The sequence below is a fragment of the Ranitomeya variabilis genome, chromosome 8, assembly GCF_051348905.1.
Source record: "Ranitomeya variabilis isolate aRanVar5 chromosome 8, aRanVar5.hap1, whole genome shotgun sequence".
NCBI lineage: Eukaryota > Metazoa > Chordata > Amphibia > Anura > Dendrobatidae > Ranitomeya > Ranitomeya variabilis.
In genome coordinates this window covers 152,012,040-152,036,428 of record NC_135239.1, presented here as the reverse complement: position 1 = coordinate 152,036,428, position 24,389 = coordinate 152,012,040, and the positions used below count along the sequence as shown (strand labels likewise).

The window sequence follows — 24,389 nt, the reverse complement described above, 5'->3', positions numbered from 1 at the left end:
CCTCTATGTAGCAGAGACGATCGGGTTATGGCAGGTTCTAGTCTTCCATGGAGGCTATTGAAGCAAGCCAAAAGTAAAAAAAAAAAAAAAAAAAAGTTTATAAAAATATTTAAAAAATTAAAAAATATGTAAAAGTTTAAATCACCCTCCTTTCTCCCTATTCAAAATAAAACAATAATAAAAAAATCAAACATACACATATTTGGTATCGGGGTGTTCAGAATCGACCCGATCTATCAATAAAAAAAAAAGGATTAACCTGATCGCTAAACAGAGTGACGAGAAAGAAAAGTCAAAACGCCAGAATTACGTATTTTTGGTTGCCACTACATTGCAATAAAATGCAATAACGGGTGATCAAAAAAGAACTTTTCTGCACCAAAACGGTATCAATAAAAATGTCAGCTCGGCACACAAAAAATAAGCCCTCACCCAACCCCAGATCACGAAAAATGGAGACGCTACGAGTCTTGGACATTGGTGCCTTTTTTTTTTCTTTTTTACCAAAGTTTGTATTTTTTTTTTTACCACTTAACTAAAAAAGAACCTGGCCAAGTTTGGTGTCTATGAACTCATAATGACCTGGAGAAAAAGGAAAGTGAAAATGCCTTCATCTCAGGTGGTATGGAGACTTAATGACGAAGGCAAATGTGCGATAGTGACCTTCCATTAAAGGGGAGACTTGTATTATTGTTGTATATGGGGCTAAGGACTAACAGGCCGGTGGTTGGTAACTATTTGGCTTTTCTGGCAGCTCACAGCAGTTACTTACCGCTCCTCCGAGCGATTCCCTTGCTTCCAGTGACTGCCCATCCACAGAGCAGCCTCTTCCGCTCTTTTTTGTTGACGGGTCGACCCTGTTGATGTCATGCTGATTGACAGCTGGTTCACCGCTACCTAAGTGCCACTTTCAATCAGCATGACATTGGCAGTGACGTCCCGTCATCAGAGCAGAGCAGCCCGGAAAAAGAAGGACTGCTCTGTTGACAAGAGGTGAAATGAAGCAGGAGAATCCCTGGGCCTCCAGAGGTCGTTCCTGGGCAGAACAGGCAAGTAGTTATTATCTATTGATTCCATGGTGTGAACATGAGGACGAGTTACATACAAAACACAAATAGAGATTACAGAGAACAAACTGACAATGACAGACAGGTACAGTGGGGTGAGGCCCTGCCCTCGTGGGCTTGCAATCTACAGGATGGTGGGGAAGGAGACAGTAGATTGGAGGGTGGAGTTTCGGCAGCTCTGGTGGTGGTGGTGAGGTGACAGTGGGGTCATTGCAGGCTTTAAGCTTTCTTGAAAAGATGGATTTTCAAGTTACATCTGAACGTTCTGAATGTGGTGGATAATTGGACATGTTGGGGCACAGAATTCCAGAGGATGGGGGATACTCAGGAGAAGTCTTGGAGGTGATTGGGTGAGGAACGTATAAATGTGGAGGATAGAAGAAGGTCCTGTGAGGACCGGAGATTACATGTTGGGAGGTATTGAGAGATTGATTTTGAGATATATGGAGGAGACAGGTTATGGATCGCTTTGTAGGTCAGGGTTAGCAGTTTGAACTTGTTATGTTGGGGAAGTGGGAGCTGAAGAAGAGAATAGTGTGGAGAGAGGTGAGCAGAGTTAATGATGGACTAAAGAGGCGCGAGAGTGAAGAGTTTTAGCCGGGAGTCCACCGAGGAGGATATTGCAGTAGCTGAGGCAGGAGATGATGGGGGCATGCACTAACATTTTAGTAGAGTGAGGGTTGAGGAATGGATGAATTCTGGAAATATTTTTGAGTTGGAGGCCGCAGCAGGTGGAGAGAGCTTGGATGTACAATGTGAAGGACAGGGCAGAGTAGAGGATAACTCCAAGCTAGTGGACTTCTGGGACTGCATAAAGGGTGGTGTCGTTAATTGTGATAGGAAAGATGATGAGTTCAGACACTCCAGGATTCTGGACAGCAGAGAGGTGACGTCTGGGCCAGAGAGGTAGATCTGAGTGTCATCAGCATATAGAGGGTCCTGGAAGCCATGGGACTTTATGAGCTTTCTTAGGCCACAAGTATATATTGAGAAGAGTAAGGGTCTCAGGACAGACACTAACAGAGAGCGGGCGGGATGAGGAGGTAGTGTAGAATGGGAGGCACTAAATGTGCGGTTAGAGAGGTGTGAGGAGATCCAGGAGAGGGCAGGGTCTTGTACTCCAAGGGAAGCGAGGTTCTGTAGTAGGAGGGAATGGTTGTGTCGCAGGCAGAGGACAGGTCTAGTAGATGTGTAGAGAATTGTCACTTAGCAGCTACTTGCCCGGTAGTCCTTAGCCCCATCCACACATGTAATAAAGGTCCTGGATAACCCCTGTAGTAAATGGAGGCTGGATTCGAAGCTAAGTATCGAGACAACACAAGATCACTGAAACACAGACAATCTGGACACCTGCTCCACACTGCAGTCTCAATGTCCATCACAAGGTGGGGGTGTATAACCTCAAGTACAAAATTAAAAATGAAATATTTGCCTGCTCTGGTGACAAAGCTGTCCTATCATAATGTGCTGTGGGTCTCGGGTCACTGCTGTTCTGTGTTCTACCAGACTGTATTACTGTGGCTACTCTTGTTTATGTGCCTGTTTCCAGTTATCAGCCTTCTTGGGAGGCTTATTTTTGGCACCTAAGGACTGATTAGTGTCCTATGTTCTTTGGTTTTACTTTGTTTTCTACATTGTTTTTTTTACTTTTGATTTGTGGTTATACACTGCCATCTAGTGGTAGACATTGAAATTTCAGGTTGTACATTCTTGTCTGGGTGTTTTCCCATCTTGTCTGTATTCTTGTGGTTTTGAGGTGTCGGTGTAGTAATATCCTCTGTGTAGTTTATTTTAAATGTATTAATAAACTTGTGATCTTCTCTCTAACAAGTTCAAAGATAACAAAATTGTTCTTAGACCGCTCCAAACATCATTATGGGAGCTGGCAGGTTTGGCCCACATGTGTCCTTTAATCACACCTTAAATGGGAAATATATAGATAGGAATTATAGGTCTCCTTCTTATCAGATCCACTTCTTGCTGCTGTCCAAAAAATGCATCAGCCCCTGAGATCTGCGACTACAGCCACCTATACAATGAAAAATGCAAACATTAAAGTGGTTAGTTCCACAAAATGTTGGAAAACCTTCACATTACTGTATCCATGCTTCTTAAAGGCCCCTATTCAACCTTTTGTTTTTTTTTTATCTTGTGATATTAGTTGCAGATTTTCGCCAGATTCTTCAAAACTGCGCACACAATTCTTGAATTTGGCGCAAAGTCAAAAATGGACTTATTTTTCAGTCTTAGGCTATGTGCACACATTCCGGATTTTTTGCATTTTTTTTTGCATTTTTTCATCGGTTTTCCACTGCAGAAACGCTTAAAAAACACTTACATTAAGCATCCCATCACTTTTTATGCATTCCGCAATTTTTATGCACATTTTTTTCCACGATAAAAATGCATCGCGGAAAAAAAATGCAGCATGTTCATTAATTTTGTGGAATTTTCGCTGATTTCCCACTATATTATTGCATTGGGAAAAAATACGAAAAATCCGCAAAAAACACGAGAAAAACGCAAAAAATACGCTTGCGGATTTCCTGCGAAAATAGCCCGGATTTGCTCAGGAAAATTCTGCTCATTTTCCTGAACGTGGGCACATAGCCTTAAACTGTTTTTGTGACTTATTGGCACCAAAAGTCACAAGTTTTGCAAAATGGTGCAAAAATTGAGCCAAAATACTGGCATGCTCAAAAATTTGTTGGAGGGAAGACTGGAGAGGAGTCGCTCCAAATTTTCCGCAATTGATCAATCATCTGGAATCACTAAACTCCGGCCACAAGGCGGAAAACAAACAAAAATCAAAATAGACAAGCACATGTAAAATAGACTTCAATACAGGCGCAAACACAGTAATGAATTGGGTGCAAGCAAAATAAAAAGCACGAAACACACAGACAAAAACCAGGCACAAAGGGACTGATGAATGGGGGCCATGTGTGGCAGAGAGATTATTGGGGCATTACTGTCCATAGCAAAACATACAAAAAGTGCTTTTCCTCATGTGTAAAAGGTTTTTAGAAAACATAAAACAAATGGCTTAGTAGCTGGACCCATGGGGACCACCGGCACAGCGTGCTTTTCTCCCCGGCACAGCTTGCTTTCTCCCCGGCACAGCGTGCTTTTCTCCCCGGCACAGCTTGCTTTCTCCCCGGCACAGCGTGCTTTTCTCCCCGGCACAGCGTGCTTTTCTCCCCGGCACAGCGTGCTTTTCTCCCCGGCACAGCGTGCTTTTCTCCCCGGCACAGCGTGCTTTTCTCCCCGGCACAGCGTGCTTTTCTCCCCGGCACAGCGTGCTTTTCTCCCCGGCACAGCGTGCTTTTCTCCCCGGCACAGCGTGCTTTTCTCCCCGGCACAGCGTGCTTTTCTCCCCGGCACAGCGTGATTTTCTCCCCGGCACAGCGTGCTTTTCTCCCCGGCACAGCGTGCTTTTCTCCCCGGCACAGCTTGCTTTCTCAGGCAGTCTCTGGTATCTCAGATTAGAGATGTGCATGTGATCTGATAGAAGGGGTCTATGTCTTTGTTCCAGGAGCGTTCCTGGACATTATTGTGAAATGTGAAGTGTCACGGGTTCTCCTCCTCATGCTGCTGCAGGTAAGCTCCACTACCATCAAATAATATACCACTGTCCAGAATAAAGATGTTTGGTTTTTGGGGGGGTGGGGGGGAGGTGTCTGGGGGCATTTTATTAACCAGTGTGTTGTGTTTTCTCTGTAAAATCCCTTATGAGATCTAATAATTCAGAAAATCTTGTACTTGTCTGCATGATGATCTCGAACATCACAAAAACAAATCTGGAGACTTTAAAAAGAAAATCAATTGGAAGACTCCCTGGAGGGTAGAAAGCAAAAAACAAAACAATAAATCCGTTTTTTTATTATCATTGTACTTGAAATATCTTAATGAGTAAATGACTTATTGCTGCTGCTGCGGGGGATGGGGTGGGAGTGAATTATGATCCTGCCTATGTGACCGCTTAGATGCTTTATTCAACAGGGAGAAAAATAGAAGCACAAAACTGCTTCAGAAACTGTGGCCTGGGCTGATCAGATAATTTGGTCGTGTACTTTGCTAACATTTTCATGTTTAGGGTATCGGGACATAATTAAAAAAGTCTGGTCCTTAGAAGATTGGAAGGTCTTTAAAATTAGATAAATGCAACCTTAGTTCTACAATAACCCAAGACAGTATTTAAATAAAAATTGGCCAGTGTGTAGACACTGTGTCTGAAAAATATAAGTACACCCTTATAGTTTCCAGGAATTAAGAACCGCTAAGTGCTGCTAATCAAGCGCCCTTGATTTAATTGTTCACCAGCAAGTATGACGGCATCTATAAAAGCAGAAGTTTGTTCAGTTTGCTGGTTTGGAGCATCCATTCGGGTATTAGCACAGTGCCATAAAGAAAAGATATTAGCAATGTAATTAGAGAAGAAATTATTTCTGCCTATCATTCTGGGAAGGGTTAGAAGGCCATTTCCAAATACTTTGGAGTCCGTCATCCTACAGCAAAAAAGATTATTGACAAGTGGAAATCAAGAAAGTTGACAATCTTCCCAGTAGTGTAAGTCCCAGCGAAATCATCCCCAAGATCAGATCGTACAATGCGCAGGAAATTACAGAAAACCGAAGAGCTGCAGCTCAGACTCCAAAGGCATTAGCATGATTTACTGTCATAAACTTGAACATATAATTAGAAGAAGATTGAACAAGTGTTGCTATTTTGGAAGGAATGCTAGAAGAAAGCCACCTCTTTCTAAAAAGAACATGTGAGCCCAGCTAAAGTTTGCCAAGTAACATCTGGACAAATCACAACACTTTTCAGCAAAGTCCTTTGGGCAGTTGAGACATTTGGTTATAATGGCTTTCGCTAAACACATTCTATCAGCACAAACACATTATAACAAACTGTTATACACCGTGGTGGAGAGGTGATAATCTGGACTTGTTTTGTAGCTTCAGGACCTGAGTTGACCATGAAGTTCCTCTGTATACCTAAAGGTACCTTCACACGAAACGACTTTACAACGAGAACGATCCGTGACGTTGCAGCGTCCTGGATAGCGATATCGTTGTGTTTGACACGCAGCAGCGATCTGGATCCTGCTGTGATATCGCTGGTCGTTGAATAAAGTTCAGAACTTTATTTGGTCGTCAGACTGGCGTGTATCGTCAGGTTTGACACCAAAAGCAACGATACCAGCGATGTTTTACGCTGGTAACCAGGGTAAATATCGGGTTACTAAGCGCAGGGCCGCGCTTAGTAACCCGATGTTTACCCTGGTTACCAGCGTAAAAGTAAAAATAACAAACAGTACATACTCACCTGCGCGTCCCCTGCCGTCCGCTTCCTGCTCTGACTGAGCGCCGGCCCTAAAGTGAAAGTAAAAGCACAGCGGTGACGTCACCGCTCTGCTGTTAGGGCCGGCGCTCACACAGTACAGGAAGCGGACGCCGGGGGACGCGCAGGTGAGCATGTACTGTTTGTTATTTTTACTTTTACGCTGGTAACCAGGGTAAACAGCGGGTTACTAAGCGCGGCCCTGCGCTTAGCAACCTGATGTTTACCCTGGTTACCTGGGGACCTCGGCATCGTTGGTCGCTGGAGAGCGGTCTGTGTGACAGCTCTCCAGCGACCAAACAGCGACGCTGCAGCGATCGGCATCGTTGTCGCTATCGCTGCAGCGTCGCTTCGTGTGAAGGTACCTTAAGAGTTCTAGAGTCAAATTTAAAAAAAAGCTAATGCTTGGCTGAGTCACGCAATAGGGCAATGATCCCAAGCACAACAGGAAGTCTACATCACAATGGTTGAAAAAAAAAGCAAAGAATAAAAGGAAAGAAACATGATGCCTACAAATCTTGAATGAACTTGAAAAGGACTTTTCACTGGATTTTTTACATTTAGACCAAGTACACCCTCCAATTGGCGCTGCTCCACTGATTCAGGAACAGTTTTTTTTTCCTGTGTGCCCCTATGATCCAAATGTATGCCCATTAGTAATAAAAATTCACATTTTCCCTTCACCTGCCGTTTTTTGATTGAAGTAGAAAAAAGTTCAGCTCACCGTAGTAGACATCCTTAGGTATTCGGAGCAGGGAGAATGCTGTGTCAAAGCGTGGGGCTATCAAAACATGAGAAATCCAGCTCAACGAACTTGTGAACAAACTCTTTATTCACAAGAGGTGCTCAGCAGAATATAAAGCAACATCAGCGTTGACAGTTACATGATATGTGACATCAGCGCATTTCCGGTGACTATGCACCCTTAATCATGGCGCTGATGTTGCTTTATCCTCTGCTGAGCACCTCTTGTGAATAAAGAAGGAGTTTGTTCACAAGTCCTTGAGTTGGATTTCTCATGTTTTGTTTTGATTGACCAGCATCAGAGAAGAAAAACATGACCGCTCATTGAGATGTTCTGTGGTACAAGCCCAGTTGGTTGAAAGGATGATTTGCATCTTTATTTCCAGGAAACATGAGTTTTGAACAGAGGGGCACAGACCGGGCACTCCCCCAGGGGCCCCAGCTAATAGCAGCAGACCCTGCATCGCACATTTCACTGTATAGGCATCCAGGAAGCCGATACAGTTGAACGCAATGATGGAGGAGGGAAGCTGTCTGCCCTCCTCCATCATTCTCCCTTGGGATTTGATGTCTCAGCCATAGACGTCCATGCAAGCACCGTGCGACGCACGTTACACAAGTCTGCAATAGGAGCTCGAAAAAAGCTGAAGAAGACCCCACTTCAGTATCATCATAAGAGGCGTTGGCTCCAGTTTGCAAAAAAGTATAAAAAGTGGTCAGTAGAAGATTGGAAACTGGTGATTTGGATCAATGAGATGAAAGTCAATGGTCTAGCCTCTGATGGGTGCAAATGGGTCTGGAAGAAATAAGGCAAAAAGGAGCTAACTGATTGAGAAATTGAAAGAATTGTCAAGATTGGTGGAGGAAGCCTGATAATATAGGGTTGTTTCACAGTCAAAGGCGTTGGATACTTGCCCAGGATCAATGGTGGGTTCAATGCTGAGCCATATGTCAGTGTCCTACTTCATACACTCGAGTGCTATGGGTATGAAAAGGACGACATGGTGTTCTTTCAAAACAGTGACCCAAAGCATATGCCGATATTGGCAAAGAAATGGTTCAATGGCAATGAAGGAGAGGTGCTGGATTGGCCCCCTCAGACCTCAACCTAATCGACACTTGTGTGTAGAGTAGAAGAAAAAGCTGTATACATACCCAAGTGTGTCCAGCAATATTCACCAACCTTGGGATTGTGTAGAAGAGATCTAAGATCAGATTTCAGTCAGGACATGCTTGAATCTGTGATATGGCAAGAATCTGCATAACTAATCATATGCAAAATAGTTGTAAGTCAAATATATGCATGAGATAGCCAAGATGATTGTCTATAAAATGATGGTAGTCTCCTGTTTGAAGCAGTAGTGGTTGGTGAGATATGGAGCCTGAAAGGTAAAGGGAACCTTGTCAGATCCTCCATGCCCTCTAAGGTTCACTGCCTAACTGTCCCTATGTAATATTGTTCTGTAAATATGAGGTTTAAAAAAGGATTTATATTGTCCCCATTACATATGCTAATTAGAGTTTTGACCAGTTGATGGGGCGTTCGCTGCCCCAGACTAGTCAGCCCTCCTTCCATGTTATCACGCCACTGCAGACGTGATAACATAATTTGCAGAAGCTGTTGTCACCGTCGGCTCCTACAGGTCTCGCGCACGTTTGCCGCACATTTTGGCAGCATCATTGCACATCTGCAGCCAGGTGTACACTTCCCGGCTTCAGAGGCGCACTGTGCTTGACCAGAAGCCATCTTCTGAACTTCCGATCAGGCGCACATTGCCTATGAAGCTGAGGAACTGTACACCCAGCTTCTGAGGTGCACTGCGCATGACCTGACGTTCATGAGATGGCTCCCGGTCATGTGCATTGAACTAAGTGATACATCGCTGAAATCAGGGTCTCTTCCTACATTTTGCTGCAGTCAGGTGAGGTAATAGTACAATAATAACAATCAGATAGCTCAAGAAATTGGAGAAAGGCACTGACTGAAGTAAGGAAACGATAAAATCTCCACACATCATTAAAAGGGATGAGGATCTTGGCGAAGCCTTGGTCATAATGTAGTGCACTCCTCTAAACTGCCTCCTGGATAAAGCAATCGCTCGTGGAGCAGTTGTGTCTACCCTTATTACATAATTATCCAGCGTGTGATGGTTCTGGGTGTTCCCGCAGTATGTTGTGTGCTGATATAATATCCTATCTCGCCTCAGCCGCCCCCTCAGAAGCTGTTACCTGAACACGCACAGACGCTGGAGAAATACGACTGGGAAGCCTTTGACAGTCACAGCCACGGTATGAACAGTTACCTGTCACTGACACCTGCTAATATGATCCTTCGCATATGCGGACCCTCTAAGACCATGAGACAGAGAAGTAATGAATAGTAACCCACCTCACATGTCTCCATGGAAGGATCCAGCAATCCATTGACCGTGAGAGCCGCCTTCCGCTCATTAGGGATCATTGTAATAGGTGAACCCCTCATCCTAGAGAATACACCAAGCTGAGCTCTGGCCATTTACTACGGGTGTCCTGGCTTAGTGTTTTCAGCGCTAAGTATGTGTAACCATCAGGTGGAAATGGCACAGCGCTAAGAGGGGTAACAGCCTAGTAGGGGGCACGGTCACACTTTAAAAAGTAATTCTGTTACTCCAACAACTCTGTTTAGACTGCTTATACAATCTCATTGGATATTTAGCCCTTCTAAAACATATACCTGCAGTATTGATTTCCCTCCTTTTAGCTGTACAGAAAATATTTTATTTCATATGTAAATAAGTGGTCGTTGGTGGAAAGGATCCAGTGCATTATTTTGCCCGTAACCACCATGTTACTCTCCTCCCCTCAGATTGATTGACTGCTCTCTTTTGCCCAGAGCGAGCCCTTCATGAGTTGAATCAGAGGACCTGAAGCTGCGCACACTCACGGTGACAGTGCGGGTGCGCTCTCATCCCTCTCTCCTGTCTGCAGCGCCCACTTGTGGCTCACACTGTAACGAGCCGGCACTGCAGACAGGAGAGAGGGATGATCGTGCGCCCGCATTAACACGTTTTGTGCCTTTTCAGGGCAGATGTGCAGGGCCAGGGTTAGTTCAGGCAGCCATCGCTCTGGGCAAGAGCTTGCTGTCAATGAAGCTAAGGTGAAGTGCGCAGCATGGTGATGGAGGAGGCGGAACGGTGAGCTAAACCTGGGCAGGCCAACAGAGGACTTCTCCTCATTAACATATGAAATAAAACATTTTTTTCGTATAACTAAAGTAGGGAAACCTATACCGCTGGTGTGATTTGTGTAGGAGCTAAGTCCCCAATGGGACTTTATAATTGGATTTAGTGCTGACAGACCCCCATAATGGTGTCCTTGGACGACCCAGTATTCATGCGTATGAGGTTGTTGGGAAAGATGGTTGTTTGCCAGACTGACCGCTTTCTAATGTTTATGGATATTTTTAGGGTCTTTGATGTAATATTGTACATTCAGAGATAGCAAAGGGCACACTAGACCCCAGTAAAGCATTTCAAAATGATCCCTGCTCATACAAAGAGAGCCACATACCCACATTATCTATCAATAAATCTACACTCCTGTCATCGATTAGCAGACATGCAGGCTAAGAAAGCACTGTGAACCAGCAGAAATACTTGGAGTTGTATTAAGGATGACCTGTCACTTGGGATAAATATGTTGTTTTTTTACATGGTGTAAGTTCTGCTGTTCTCTTGAATCTGACATTGCTTTTTTAGTGTTTCTATCAAGGCTCAAACTCGTCAGTGTAAATAGAATCGGTCCAATGTTGTTCTCAAAAAGTAGGTTGAGTGTTATGCCAGCACAATGCAATTTTTCTCACCTAGCATCCATATGTAATCCATATGCAATGCAATTTTAGCATCAGCTTATACACTACGGTTCCAAAGTTTAGGGTCACCCTGACAAATTTGTGTTTTCCATGAAAACTCATACTTTTATTAATCCAATGAGTTGCCAAATGAATTGAAAATCTAGTCCAGGCACTGACAGGTTCGAAAAAAATATTTTTATTTGAAATAATAAATTTCTCCTTCAAACTTGGCTTCCGTCAAAGAATGCTCCCTTTGCAGCAATTACAGCATTGCAGACCTTTGGCATTCTAGCAGTTAATTTGCTGAGGTGATCTGGAGAAATGTCACCCCATGTTTCCAGAAGCCCCTCCCACAAGTTGGTTTGGCTTGATGGGAACATTTTGCTTACCATATGGTCAAGCTGCTCCCACAACAGCTAAATGGGGTTGAGATCTGGTGACTGCGCTGGCCACTCCACTACAGATAGAATGCCAGCTGCCTGCTTCTTCCCCAAATAGTCCTTCCATAATTTGGAGGTGTGCTTTGGGGCATTGTCCTGTTGTAAGATGAAATTGGCTCCAATCAAGCGCTGGCCACAGGGTATGGCATGGCGTTGCAAAATGGAGTGATAACCTCCCTTATTCAAAATCCCTTGTACAAGTCTCCCACTTTACCAGCACCAAAGCAACCCCAGACCATCACATTACCTCCACCATGCTTGACAGATGGCGTCAGGCACTCTTCCTGCATCTTTTCAGTTGTTCTGCATCTCACAAATGTTCTTCTGTGTGATCCAAACACCTCAAACTTGGATTCGTCTGTCCATAACACTTTTTTCCAATCTTCCTTTGTCCAATGTCTGTGTTCTTTGGCCCATATTAATCTTTTCCTTTTATTAGCCAGTCTCAGATATGGCTTTTTCTTTGCCACTGTGCCATGAAGGCCAGCATCCCGGAGTCGCCTCTTCACTGTAGACGTTGACACTGGCGTTTTGCGTGTACTATTTAACCCCTTAACGACCGCCGATACGCCTTTTAACGGCGGCCGCTAAGGGTACTTAATCCACAGCGCCGTTAATTAACGGCGCTGTGGAAAAAGTGAATAGCGCCCCCCAGAGTCGAATTTTCTCTGGGGTCTCGGTTGCCGAGGGTAGCCGAGACCCCAGAGAACATGATTCGGGGGGTTTTTACCGACCCCCGAGTTGCGATCGCCGGTAATTAACCGTTTACCGGCGGTCGCAACAAAAAAAAAAAAAAACGCGATTTGCCGTTTAATTTCTCTGTCCTCCGATGTGATCGCACATCGGAGGACAGAGAAATGTGGTCCCCGATGGCCCCCAATAGCCCCCCAATACTTACCTACCTCCCCCGGTGCTCCTCGTGTCTCCCCCTGGGCGCCGCCATCTTTTTTCCGGGAAAAAATGGCGGGCGCAGTGCGCCCGCCGCCCGGCACCCGGAAGATCTTTGGGGTCTCGGCTGCCGGGGGTAGCCAAGACCCCAAAGAACATGATCGGGGTCGGTTTGCACCAACCCCTGCTTTGCGATCGCCGGTAATTAACAGTTTACCGGCGACCGCAAAAAAAAAAAAAAAAAGCGATCAGTTATTTCTCTGTCCTCTGATGTGATCGCACATCAGAGGACTGAGAAATAGGGGGATTCGGGGACCCTATCATACTCACCCGGGGTCCCTGGGTCCTCTTCTGTCTTCTCCTGCCAGCCGGCTTTTTCATCATGGCGGGCGCATGCGCAGTGTGCCCGCCATCTGCTGCCATCTGCTGGCCGGCAGGAGAAGACAAGTTGGGGCTAAAATTAGGGTTAGGGTTAGGGTTAGGGTTAGAGTTAGGGTTAGGGTTAGAGTTAGGGTTAGGGTTAGAGTTAGGGTTAGGGTTAGGGTTAGAGTTAGGGTTAGGGTTGGGGCTAAATTTAGGGTTAGGGCTAGGGTTAGGGTTAGGCTACTTTCACACTAGCGTTTTTTGGCTTCCGTCGCAATGCGTCGTTGGAGAAAAAACGCATCCTGCAAAAGTGCTTGCAGGATGCGTTTTTTCTCCATTGGCTTGCATTAGCGACGCATTGCGACGGATTGCCACATGTCGCATCCGTCGTGCGACGGATGCGTCGTGCTTCGGCGGACCGTCGACACAAAAAAAACTACATGTAACTTTTTTGTGCGACGTGTCCGCCATTTCCGACCGCGCATGCGTGGCCGGAACTCCGCCCCCGCCTCCCCGCACCTCACAATGGGGCAGCGGATGCGTTGAAAAAACAGCATCCGCTGCACCTGTTGTGCGGCGCTTACAACGCTAGCGTCGGTACGTCGGCCCGACACACTGCGATGGGCCGAGTACGACGCTAGTGTGAAAGTAGCCTTAGGCTTCTTTCACACTTGCGTCGGTACGGGGCGGTCGCAATGCGTCGGCCCGATGTACCGACGCACGTTGTGAAAATTGTGCACAACGTGGGCAGCGGATGCAGTTTTTCAACGCATCCGCTGCCCAGTCTATGTCCTGGGGAGGAGGGGGCAGAGTTACGGCCACGCATCCGCGGAAATGGCGGACGCGACGTACAAAAAAAAGGTTACATTGAACTTTTTTTGTGACGACGGGGGCTAAAGTTATGGTTAGGGTTGGGGCTAAAGTTAGGGTTGGGGCTAAAGTTAGGGTTAGAGTTGGGATTAGGGTTAGGGTTTGGATTAGGGTTGGGATTAGTGTTACGTTTGGGATTAGGGTTGGGATTAGGGTTAGGGTTGGGATTAGGGTTAGGGGTGTGTTGGATTTAGGGTTTTGATTAGGGTTATGGTTAGGGTTGAGATTAGGGCTGTTTTGGGGTTAGGGTTGTGATTATCGTTAGGGTTGTGATTAGGATTATGGATCGGGTTGAGATTAGGGTTAGGGGTGTGTTGGGGTTAGGGTTGGAGTTAGAATTGGGGGGTTTCCACTGTTTAGGTACATCAGGGGGTCTCCAAACATGACAGCCAATTTTGCGCTAAAAAAGTCAAATGGTACTCCCTCCCTTCTGAGCTCTGCCGTGCGCCCAAACAGTGGTTTACCCCCACATATGGGGCATCAGCGTACTTGGGATAAATTGGACAACAACTTTTGGGGTCCAATTTCTCCTGTTACCCTTGTGAAAATAAAAACTTGGGGGCTAAAAATCTTTTTTGTTGGAAAAAAATATATTTTTTTATTTTCACTACTCTGCATTATAAATTTCTGTGAAGCACTTGAGCTTTCAAAGTTCTCACCACATATCTAGATAAGTTCCTTAGGGGGTCTAGTTTCCAAAATTTGGTCACTTGTGGGGGTTTCTACTGTTTAGGTACATTAGGGGTCTGCAAACGCAACATAACGCCCGCAGACAATTCTATCAAAGTCTGCATTCCAAAATGGCGCTCCTTCCCTTCCGAGCTCTGCCGTGCGCCCAAACAGTGGTTTACCCCCACATATGGGGTACCAGCATACTCAGGACAAATTGGACAACAACTTTTGGGGTCCAATTTCTCTTGTTACCCTTGTGAAAATAAAAATTTGGGGGCTAAAAAAATCTTTTTTGTGGGAAAAAAAATATTTTTTATTTTCACTACTCTGCATTATAAACTTCTGTGAAGCACTTGGGCATTCAAAGTTCTCACCACATATCTAGATAAGTTCCTTGGGGGGTCTATTTTCCAAAATGGGGTCACTTGTTGGGGGTTTCTACTGTTTAGGTACATTAGGGGTCTGCAAAGGCAACATAACGCCCGCAGACAATTCTATCAAAGTTTGCATTCCAAAATGGCACTCCTTCCCTTCCGAGCTCAGCCATGCGCCCAAACAGTGGTTTACCCCCACATATGGGGTACCAGCATACTCAGGACAAATTGGACAACAACTTTTGGGGTCCAATTTCTCTTGTTACCCTTGTGAAAATAAAAACTTGGGGGCTAAAAAATCTTTATTGTTAAAAAATATATATTTTTTATTTTCACGACTCTGCATTATAAACTTCTGTGATGCACTTGGGCATTCAAAGTTCTCACTACACATCTAGATAAGTTCCATGGGGGGTCTAGTTTCCAAAATGGGGTCACTTTTGGGGGGTTTCTACTGTTTAGGCACATCAGGGGCTCTCCAAACGCGACATGGCGTCCGATCTCAATTCCAGTCAATTTTGCATTGAAAAGTCAAATGGCGCTCCTTTGCTTCCGAGCTCAGCCATGCGCCCAAACAGTGGTGTACCCCCACATATGGGGTGTCGGCGTACTCAAGACAAATTGTACAACAGCTTCTGGGGTCCATTTTCTCCTGTTACCCTTGGTAAAATAAAAATTTGGAGGCAAAAAGATCATTTTTGTAGAAAAAATGCGATTTTTTTTATTTTCACGGCTCTACGTTATAAACTTCTGTGAAGCACCTGGGGGTTTAAAGTGCTCACCACACATCTAGATAAGTTCCTTAAGGGGTCTAGTTTCCAAAATGGTATCACTTGTGGGGTTTTCCACTGTTTAGGCACATCAGGGACTCTCCAAACGCGACATGGCATCCGATCTCAATTCCAGCCAATTCTGCATTGAAAAAGTCAAATGGTGCTCCTTCACTTCCAAGCTCTGCGGTGCGCCCAAACAGTGGTTTACCTCCACATATGGGGTATCGACGTACTCAGGAGAAATTGCACAACAACTTTTGTGGTTAAATTTCTGTTTTTACACTTGTGAAAATTAAAAAAAATGGTTCTGAAGTAAAATGTTTGCAAAAAAAAGTTAAATGTTCATTTTTTTCTTCCACATTGTTTTAGTTCCTGTGAAGTACGTAAAGGGTTAATAAACTTCTTGAATGTGGTTTTGAGCAGCTTGAGGGGTGCAGTTTTTAGAATGGTGTCACACTTGGTTATTTTCTATCATATAGACCCCTCAAAATCACTTCAAAGGTGATGTGGTCCCTAAAAAAAACATGGTGTTGTAAAAATGAGAAATTGCTGGTCAACTTTTAACCCTTATAACTCCCTAACAAAAAAAAAAATTGTTTCCAAAATTGTGCTGATGTAAAGTAGACATGTGAGAAATGTTATTTATTAACTATTTTTTGTGACATATCTCTCTGATTTAAGGGCATAAAAATACAAAGTTTGAAAATTGCAAAATTTTAAAAATTTTCGCCATATTTCCATTTTTTTCATAAATAATCGCAAGTAATATCGAAGAAATGTTACCACTAACTTGAAGTACAACATGTCACGAAAAAACAATCTCAGAATCAGCGGGATCCGATAAAGCGTTCCAGAGTTATAACCTCATAAAGTGACACTGGTCAGAATTGTAAAAATTGGCTCGGTCATTAAGTACCAAATTGGCTCTGTCACTAAGGGGTTAATGAAGCTGCCAGTTGAGGACCTGTGAGGTGTCAATTTCTCAAACTACAGACTCTAATGTACTTGTCTTGTTGCTCAGTTGTGCAGCGGGGTCTCCCACTTCTCTTTCTACTCTGGTTAGAGCCTGTTTGTGCTCTCCTCTGAATGGAGTAGTACACACCGTTGTAGGAAATCTTCAGTTTCTTGGCAATTTCTCACATGGAATAGCCTTCAGTTCTAAGAACAAGAATAGACTGTCGAGTTTCACATGAAAGTTCTTTTTTTCTGGCCATTTTGAGAGTTTAATTGAACCAACAAATGTAATGCTCCAGATTCTCAACTAGCTCAAAGGAAGATCAGGTTTATATGTTCTCTAATCAGCCAAACTGTTTTCACCTGTGCTAACATACTTGCAGAAGGGTTTTCAAGGGTATTCTAACCATCCATTAGCCTTCTTACACAGTTAGCAAACACAAAGTGCCATAAGAACACTGGAATGATGGTTGTTGGAAATGGGCCTCTATACACCTATGAAGATATTGCATTACAAACCAGACGTTTGCAGCTAGAATAGTCATTTACAACATTAACAATGTTTAGAGTGTATTTCTGAATCATTTAATATTGACTTCATTGGAAAAAACTGTGCTTTTCTTTAAAAATATAAGGAAATTTAAGTGACTCTAAACTTTGGAACGGTAGTGTACATTCTGTAATACTCTGTTATTTCAAGCTTGTTTACTAAGTAATAAAACAATCTTAGATGTAGATAGATGATAGATAATGTCATTGAGATACATAATTAGTGCAGTGTGTGTGTAGCTTACTGAGCATGTATTTAGCTAATAATTAAATAAGTAAAAATAAACAATGGTGTGGTGTCCCCCTATTTTTTCTAACAAACTGAGGGAAAGCCGACAGCTGAGGGCTGTTATTTGTAGTCTGGGAAGGGGATAATAAACATGAATCTTCCCAGGTTATCAATATGAGCTCACAGCTGTGTACTTTGCCTTTACTGCTGCGGGCTGATATTAATAGCCTAGGAAGGGGTCATGGATATTGGCCCCTTTCCAGACTAAGAACATTAGCCCTCATCCATTAGATACGCCAATCCTGGCACTTAGCCTCCGCCCTTCTCACTTGCCCTGGTGCTGTAGCAAGTGTAGTAATAGTATAGGGGTTGATGTCAGCTTTGTAATGTCAGCTGATATCAAGCCCAGCGGTTAGCAATGGAGAGGCGTCTATAAGACGCCACCATTATTAACCCCATGGTCAAATTTAATAAAGACACAAATCTAGTAAGGTCCTTTAATTGAAAGAAACACACAGAGTCCTTAAATTTAAATAAAAACTCATCAACCCTCTTTTACCCATTAATGTAAAAATAAAAAATAATAAACCACCTTATTCCTCCCCTGTCTGCAGATAATCCCTATGTGATGTTTTCCCAAGAAGAACTCTGGCTCTGCTACATCCGGATGTTTTTTTTGAGCGGTGGCATGATTCAACATTGTGTTCCGCTCAGCAAGCCAGCTGGAACATACTAACACAGGAGTGTGATTACGCTCCTGCAGTGCCTAGCGCTGACGTGAGTAAGGTCACCGTTCATAGCTGATAAATTCCGGTCACCTTAATGATGTCAACACTGCAATCGTGAGCATTTTCAAGGATCACCCCTTGCCAATAACCAGTAAAGGCTAAGTAGACAGCTGTGAGCTGATATTAATAGCATGGGAAGCACCATGTTTATTACCCCCTTCCCAGACTATAAATGTCAGCCCCCAGCCGACTTTCCCTCAGCTGGTTAAGAAAAAATAGGAGACTCCACACCACTTTTTTCTTTTTCTTTATTTTTTAACTAAATACATGTGTATTAAGCTGCACACACTGCTCCAATTATATATGTCACTGACATCCTTTTATCTGTCAATTCTATGTATATATCTATTCTACCCTATTCTGATGGGTCACACTGTGAATTTACTGTACTTGGCTGATGAAATGTTGGGTTTCCTATGAGATAGGTGCGTAAAAATTGGACAGGCACACGCATAGTCCGTCTGCCGAGCGATTTTTTTCTCGCACCTATTGACTTGCGTTGGTGAGTCTTGTCCGATGTATGCAGCCACTCGCAGCATGCTGCGATTTGTTTTTCCTCTCTCCCCTCCAAGTTGAGAAAAAAATTGCAGATGAACACCGAATCATTAACATTAGGCAGAGCGCAATCCGATTTTTTTTATTGGATTTCACTTGTCCATTTTAAATGTAGATGAGTATGAGCCCTCGGTGTGCTCCTGAGATATGGCCCCTGTTCTCTGTACATAAATCTAGTCTTGTGAATCATCTCTTCTGTGAGATTGTTGATGACCACGCCCAGTTGGCTAACAAGACTAGATTTATATAAAGAAAAGAAAGAAAGAATATCCTAGAATATCATAGGTAAGACTGCTAACCATGAAAACCACAGGTGGCACTCGTCTGAGAAAATTGGCCATGTGCACGAGCCCTTAGTCTTGGTCTGAATTTACCATTCCATTAAAGGTAATCTGTCAGGAGGGTTTTGCGATTTAATCTGAGAACAGCTTGGTGTAGAGACCCTGATTCCATGGATGTGTCACTTACTGTGCTGCTTGTTGCAGTTCAACAAAGTCAGGGTTTTATAAGCAGGAGATTATCGCTACACGACTAGTTGTCTTATGTCATGTAGTCCTCCTGCTCTGTATAACCCCACCCCCACCACTGATTGGCATCTTTCTGCCTATGCACAGTACACAGCTTCCAATCAGTGGTGTGGGTGGGGTTATACAGAGCACAACCTTTAGATGACTGCTAGATCTGCACCAGAGAAAACGGATTGTATCAAAACTGCACCCAGTAAGTGATATATCGCTGGAATCAGGGTCTCTGCCCCTACACAATGCTGCTCTCAGCTTACGTAGCCAAAACCTGCTGACACATTCCCCTTATAGAAGGCGCCTTTAGCTAACAATGAGATGATTAGAACCATGCCGGAGGAAGTATTGCTGTAAGATTAGTGGTTCCATTCTTAGCTGGTAATGTCCTTGTAATTATGGGGTTGGAACTTCCGGCTTTCTGTGTCATCACTGAGGTATGGAGTGACAGAACAATGAGAGCCAGACGCTCTTGTGGCTCTTTGGGGTGTAGTTTGCGTTTTCGTTTCTTGTGCGAAGTATTTGTGGATCTATAAACACGCGGCAGTGACAGCCATGAATCCCCAGTAGTCTCATCCCCGAGTAATGTCTGACTCACTCCTCGCTGACAGAACACGATCGGCTTTATTTCATTTCTGTTTTGTTTCCCGCAGTGAATTATCTGACGGAGGAGGTGTTCTTATTGCTACAGTCCGTTGTGGTAAGTATGAATTCTGTGATGTGAAGTGTCTGTGTGATGTAAGGGCTGGTCTGGGAATGTGCAGGAATCCAGTCACACTGTACGGAGAGAAGCCCATTCACAAGGATGAACAGGATCGCCTCTCCGAAATGTCGGCAATAAGTCTGGGGCGTCATTGATCACCTGCACATTGGATTCTGTGAAAAACGGAATCCGTCACTGCATTCCATCTTTTGACGGACAGCGACGGATTCCGTTTTTTGAAACTGAGCATGCCTGAAAGAATTTCTAATTCCTGTAATTTAACCCATTTTTCCATTCAGGGAAAAAAATCTCTCTGTCTCTCCAGAATTTTCTTCCTTTAAATTCCGGCAGCAGCTGCTTCAACGGATCCGTCCCAAAAAATAGATCCAGTGCATCAGTTTTTTACAATCTGCTCAGGATCCATCATTTCAACACTTTGACTGATTCTAAAAAACTGATGTTTGAAAGAGGCCTTAGGCCTCTTTCATACTTCCATCTTTGAGCTCCCATCGAAATCCTTGAATTTTTGAAAAAACAGGATCCTGCAAATTTTTCTGCTGGATCCTGTTTTTTCTCATAGGCTTGTATTAGGCTAGTTTCACACTAGCGTTAACTGCATTACGTCGCAAATCCGTTTTTTTGCCGAAAAAACGGATGCGTCAAAAAAGTGAAAAACGGTGACAAACGTATGCCACGCATCCAGCATTTCGACGAATCCGTCGCAAATCCGCTAAACGTTTCCGTCGAAAATACTGGATGCGTTATATACGTTGCATACGTTTTACCATCCGTTGCATCCGTTTTTCCGACGGATCCGTTTTTAAAAGGGGAGGCTCCCAAAATTTGATTGGCTACTGGAAAATTTGAAAAACTATATAGTACTGTTTTTACAGCCCATCTTTGTGGGTTTTAGTTTTGTGGCAGCGATGGAAGGTGTTCTTGGGAGGATTGCTAGTTTGGTTACCGACGTTATCTTTGAGACAAATCGCCTGGATATCATAGTGCGGGAGAAGGAGGCGGCAGCGGAAAGGCGTCAGATGCTTCTGCAGCAACGGAGACGGAGGCGACTGTGGATTCATCCGATTAATGAGCTACGGATGACCCGGGGTGTCCAGTCCACTCTGTACCTGGAGTTGCGGCACAATCCACACAAATTCCACAACTACGTGCGGATGAGGATTGAACATTTCGATTTTTTGCTTCAAGAACTGGAGGATGTCATCCGAAGACAGGACACAAGGATGAGGCTTGCCATCACACCGGCGGAGCGGCTGATGGTGACCCTGCGGTAAGCCTCTTTTTTTTATTTCATTGCTGATATTGAATGTTATATTACATGCTGCAGAAAATACTGCGCTGGCATATTGCGCACTATTTTCTGCAGCATGTAGTTTTGGTTTTCTTGGCGGACATTCAACTGCTTTATTTAAATGTCATTGCTGATATTGAATGTTAACAGACTGCAGAAAATACTGCGCTGAAATATTGCGTTGCATTTTCTGCAGTTTTTTTTTTTTTTTTTTGGTTTTTGGGTTTGATGACATGCAACTGTTTTTTTTCTGTCATTGGTCATTTTTAATGTTATATTACATGCTGCAGACAATACTGCGCTGACATATTGCGCACTATTTTCTGCAGCATGTAATTTGGGTTTTCTTGGCGGACATTCCACTGTTTTTTTACACCGGTTTCATGCTGGTTTTATTGGGTGTCCCGTCCTTAAAAAAAAAATTAACAGTGCCATATTAAAACTTGTTGGTCTGTGCAATTTTTTCTAACGTGTTTTTTTTTTTTTTTTTTTTTTTTTTTTAAAGTTTCCTAGCTACGGGTGAATCTATGACTTCGCTCCATTATCAGTTCAGGCTGGGCATTTCAACTATCTCTGGAATAGTGAAGGACACATGTCGGGCTGTTTGGACCACTTTGCAACCAGAGTATATCCCCCAACCATCCATGGAAATCTGGTTGCGAAGTGCTGAAGAGTTTCAGCAAATTTGCAATTTCCCTAATTGTGTGGGTGCAGTTGACGGGAAACATATAAGGATTGCGAAACCGGCAGGAACAGGATCGGAGTATTATAATTATAAGAAGTATTTCTCCATCGTCCTTATGGCTATTGCAGATGCCAACTGCAGGTTCCTTGCCGTGGACATCGGAGCTTATGGACGGTCCAACGATTCACAAGTTCTTAAAAACTCTCCGATGGGTCGTTGCCTTTATGGAGAGAGCTACGATTTACCGCCAGCCAGACCACTGCCAGGAACCAATGACCCAGCCCTGGAATATGTTTTTGTAGGTGATAAAGCCTTTCAACTGTCGCCGCACCTACTGAAACCGTACAGTAGCCGGAACTTAAACCATACCAAGCGGGTCTTTAATTACCGGCTTACTAGAGCACGAAGAGTCGTGGAGTGTTCCTTTGGCATATTGACGGCGAAGTGGCGAGTTCTGCTGACGGCTATCAAGTTGAAAACAACAACTATAGACGAGGTCGTTAAAGCCTGTGTGGTGCTCCACAACTTTGTCCTTTCAAAGGAGCCCGTTTCCTTGGATGATGAAGAGTTGGAGACCACCTTGTGGGACTACCGCAGCAGCTCGGTTCGCTCTACAAGTTCAGTTACAAGGATGAGGGACCAGTTTGCCGATTATTTTGTCTCACCTGTCGGGCGGATCCCGTGGCAAGACATGATTGTGTAACCAGGTTCCCATGTGTTTTGTTTATGTAAAAAATGTGTTTCTGCCCAAAAAAAAAAAAAAAAAAAAGGGCCAAAAAGCATGGTTTTCTTGCTAGTAAAACCGTTTTGTTATACCTTTAAAATGTTCGGTGTTTGTTTTTATTAAAACCTTTTTTATTATATTACCTTAATAAATCCAGACACACACACAGAGTAGAATTTTATATTCAGAATTTTATTTTAACTCTTATTTTTTGTTGGCAAAAAAAAAAAAAAAAAAAAAAATTTTTTTTAATATCAAATTTGTTTTTGGAAGATTTTGCAAAAAAAAACTAAACATCGTATTTACAAATCTTGAAACTGTTGGGTGGAGATATGAGAGGAGGAGGGGCAGGAAGGTTGGACCACGTCGATAGGTGGGGAAACCCTACTTGTTTGGGGTGCAGTGGAAGGGGGGGGTAAACCAAGAGGCTGACCAGAGGGGGGTGGTGTTGGGGTAGGTGGAAGAGAAAAGTTCAGTAAGGAAAACATTGGGGAAGTAATTTGGTCTGGGGGCCGGGATTGTTGTGGGGACTGGGTTGGGTATTGTGACTGGGTAGGGTAGTGGGACTGGGTTTGGTAATGGTGCTGGTGTGGGGATTGGGGCTGGGTTTGGTAATGGTGCTGGTGTGGGTATTGGGGCTGGGTTTGGTAATGGGGGGTATGGTGTGGAATTGGAGTGGAGGTGTGGCGAGGTGTGTGGGTAGACTCGTTAACGGCCTGCAGTAGAGCATTATGGCAGGTATTCATTACCCGCATCTGTTGCTCAAAAGATAGTTTCTCCATGGTCCTGAGCATGGAGTTAAAAAAAATATTGGCCGGATCGGGACTTACAGCTGAATGCAGCCTATCCAAGCGACTGCTGGTTTCACGGCTTGTTTCACTGATGCGTGATTGCACCATGTTGAAACCAGCAGTCACTTGCTCTCCCAAAATTTTGAAAGAGCCTTGGAAGGATGCATTCAGGTGCAAGAACTCAGGAGCATAGCTCTTTTCCTGACCCCTCTGTCGCTGCCGCCACGAACCTAATGGTGGTGTCGAGGTGGCAGGATCAGAGGGGTGGGGTAAAGGAAACGCTAACTGTTCAGCATCAGATGCGAGCAATGAAGGCTGCAATAATGCTCCACTGCTTGGGACGGATGAAGTGGAGGGGACAGAGGGGTCAGAGGAGGGGTCAGAGGAGGGGACAGAGGTGTGGGGCCTACCGACGTGGCCCTCAGTGGCGGACTCAGGAGGGATCGCTCCAGAGGGCGCAGAGGAAGATGCAGGCGCCCGGTGGCTGGAGAAGGTGCTGTGAAAGAAAAAACAAAAGGAATTAATACATTGGAATGAAAAAGCCCTGACTGAAAGCAAACTAAGTAGACAGGTTAACATGGTTATTAGTGGGCTGTAGAATACTTACACTCTGCTCAGCATGGTTCGCCTCAGGAAGGAGAGGGCCTGGCCATATTTATATTTGCTCCTCTTCCTTCCTGCAGAGCCACTCGGGGCCTGCATCTCCTCGTTGAATTCCCTCTTAAAGCGATCCCTCAGTGACCGCCACCGCTTCCTAACCTTTCCAACTGTGAAGACAAGAATCAAAAGAAAAAAACAAAAATTGGTAAATGCAATACATTACAGTCAGCTCAAAACATCACTGGAAAGTGAATACTTACCTAGTTTGCTCAGCTGCTGAGGATGAAGGCTCTCCCGCCTTGGAAACAGGTTGCGACACACTTCGTCCCAGAGCCGACGGGTGACACCGGTATCAGCATGCCTGCGGTCAGCCATGTTCCACAGCGGCTCCCGCTCGCGAACCTCCTCGATGAGATTCTCGATATCAATGTCGTCATCATCATCATCCTCTTCTGCGGGAGCACGCTGTGAAGCCTGTGCCAAAAAAAAAAAAAAGGAAAACAAACAAATTAGTACACTGAAACACTAAAGTACCAATAGAATACCCCTCCCCAAAAAAAAAAAACTCACTGATAGCCGACCGCGGCGACGAGTCCGCCGACTCTGGGATTGTCT

The 24,389-nt window shown here is 44.2% G+C and overlaps 2 protein-coding genes across 2 annotated transcripts in view; one reads left to right on the top strand and one right to left on the bottom strand.

Moving 5' to 3' along the window:
* Positions 1–24,389, top strand: part of LOC143788124 (40-kDa huntingtin-associated protein-like) — a 56,342-nt gene that overhangs the window by 18,911 nt on the left and 13,042 nt on the right. The window contains exons 8-10 of the mRNA XM_077277521.1: positions 4,603–4,667; positions 9,365–9,446; positions 19,616–19,662. Of these exons, the coding sequence (XP_077133636.1) occupies positions 4,603–4,667; positions 9,365–9,446; positions 19,616–19,662 (194 nt within the window). The remainder of the gene's footprint in view (positions 1–4,602; positions 4,668–9,364; positions 9,447–19,615; positions 19,663–24,389) is intronic.
* LOC143788762 (uncharacterized) lies at positions 21,979–24,107 on the bottom strand. The gene is made up of 2 exons (XM_077278633.1): positions 23,782–24,107; positions 21,979–23,670 (listed from the first exon to the last, which is right to left on the bottom strand). Exons 1-2 carry the CDS (start codon positions 23,874–23,876, stop codon positions 22,686–22,688), a joined length of 1,080 nt encoding a protein of 359 aa, XP_077134748.1. The 5' UTR covers positions 23,877–24,107; the 3' UTR covers positions 21,979–22,685.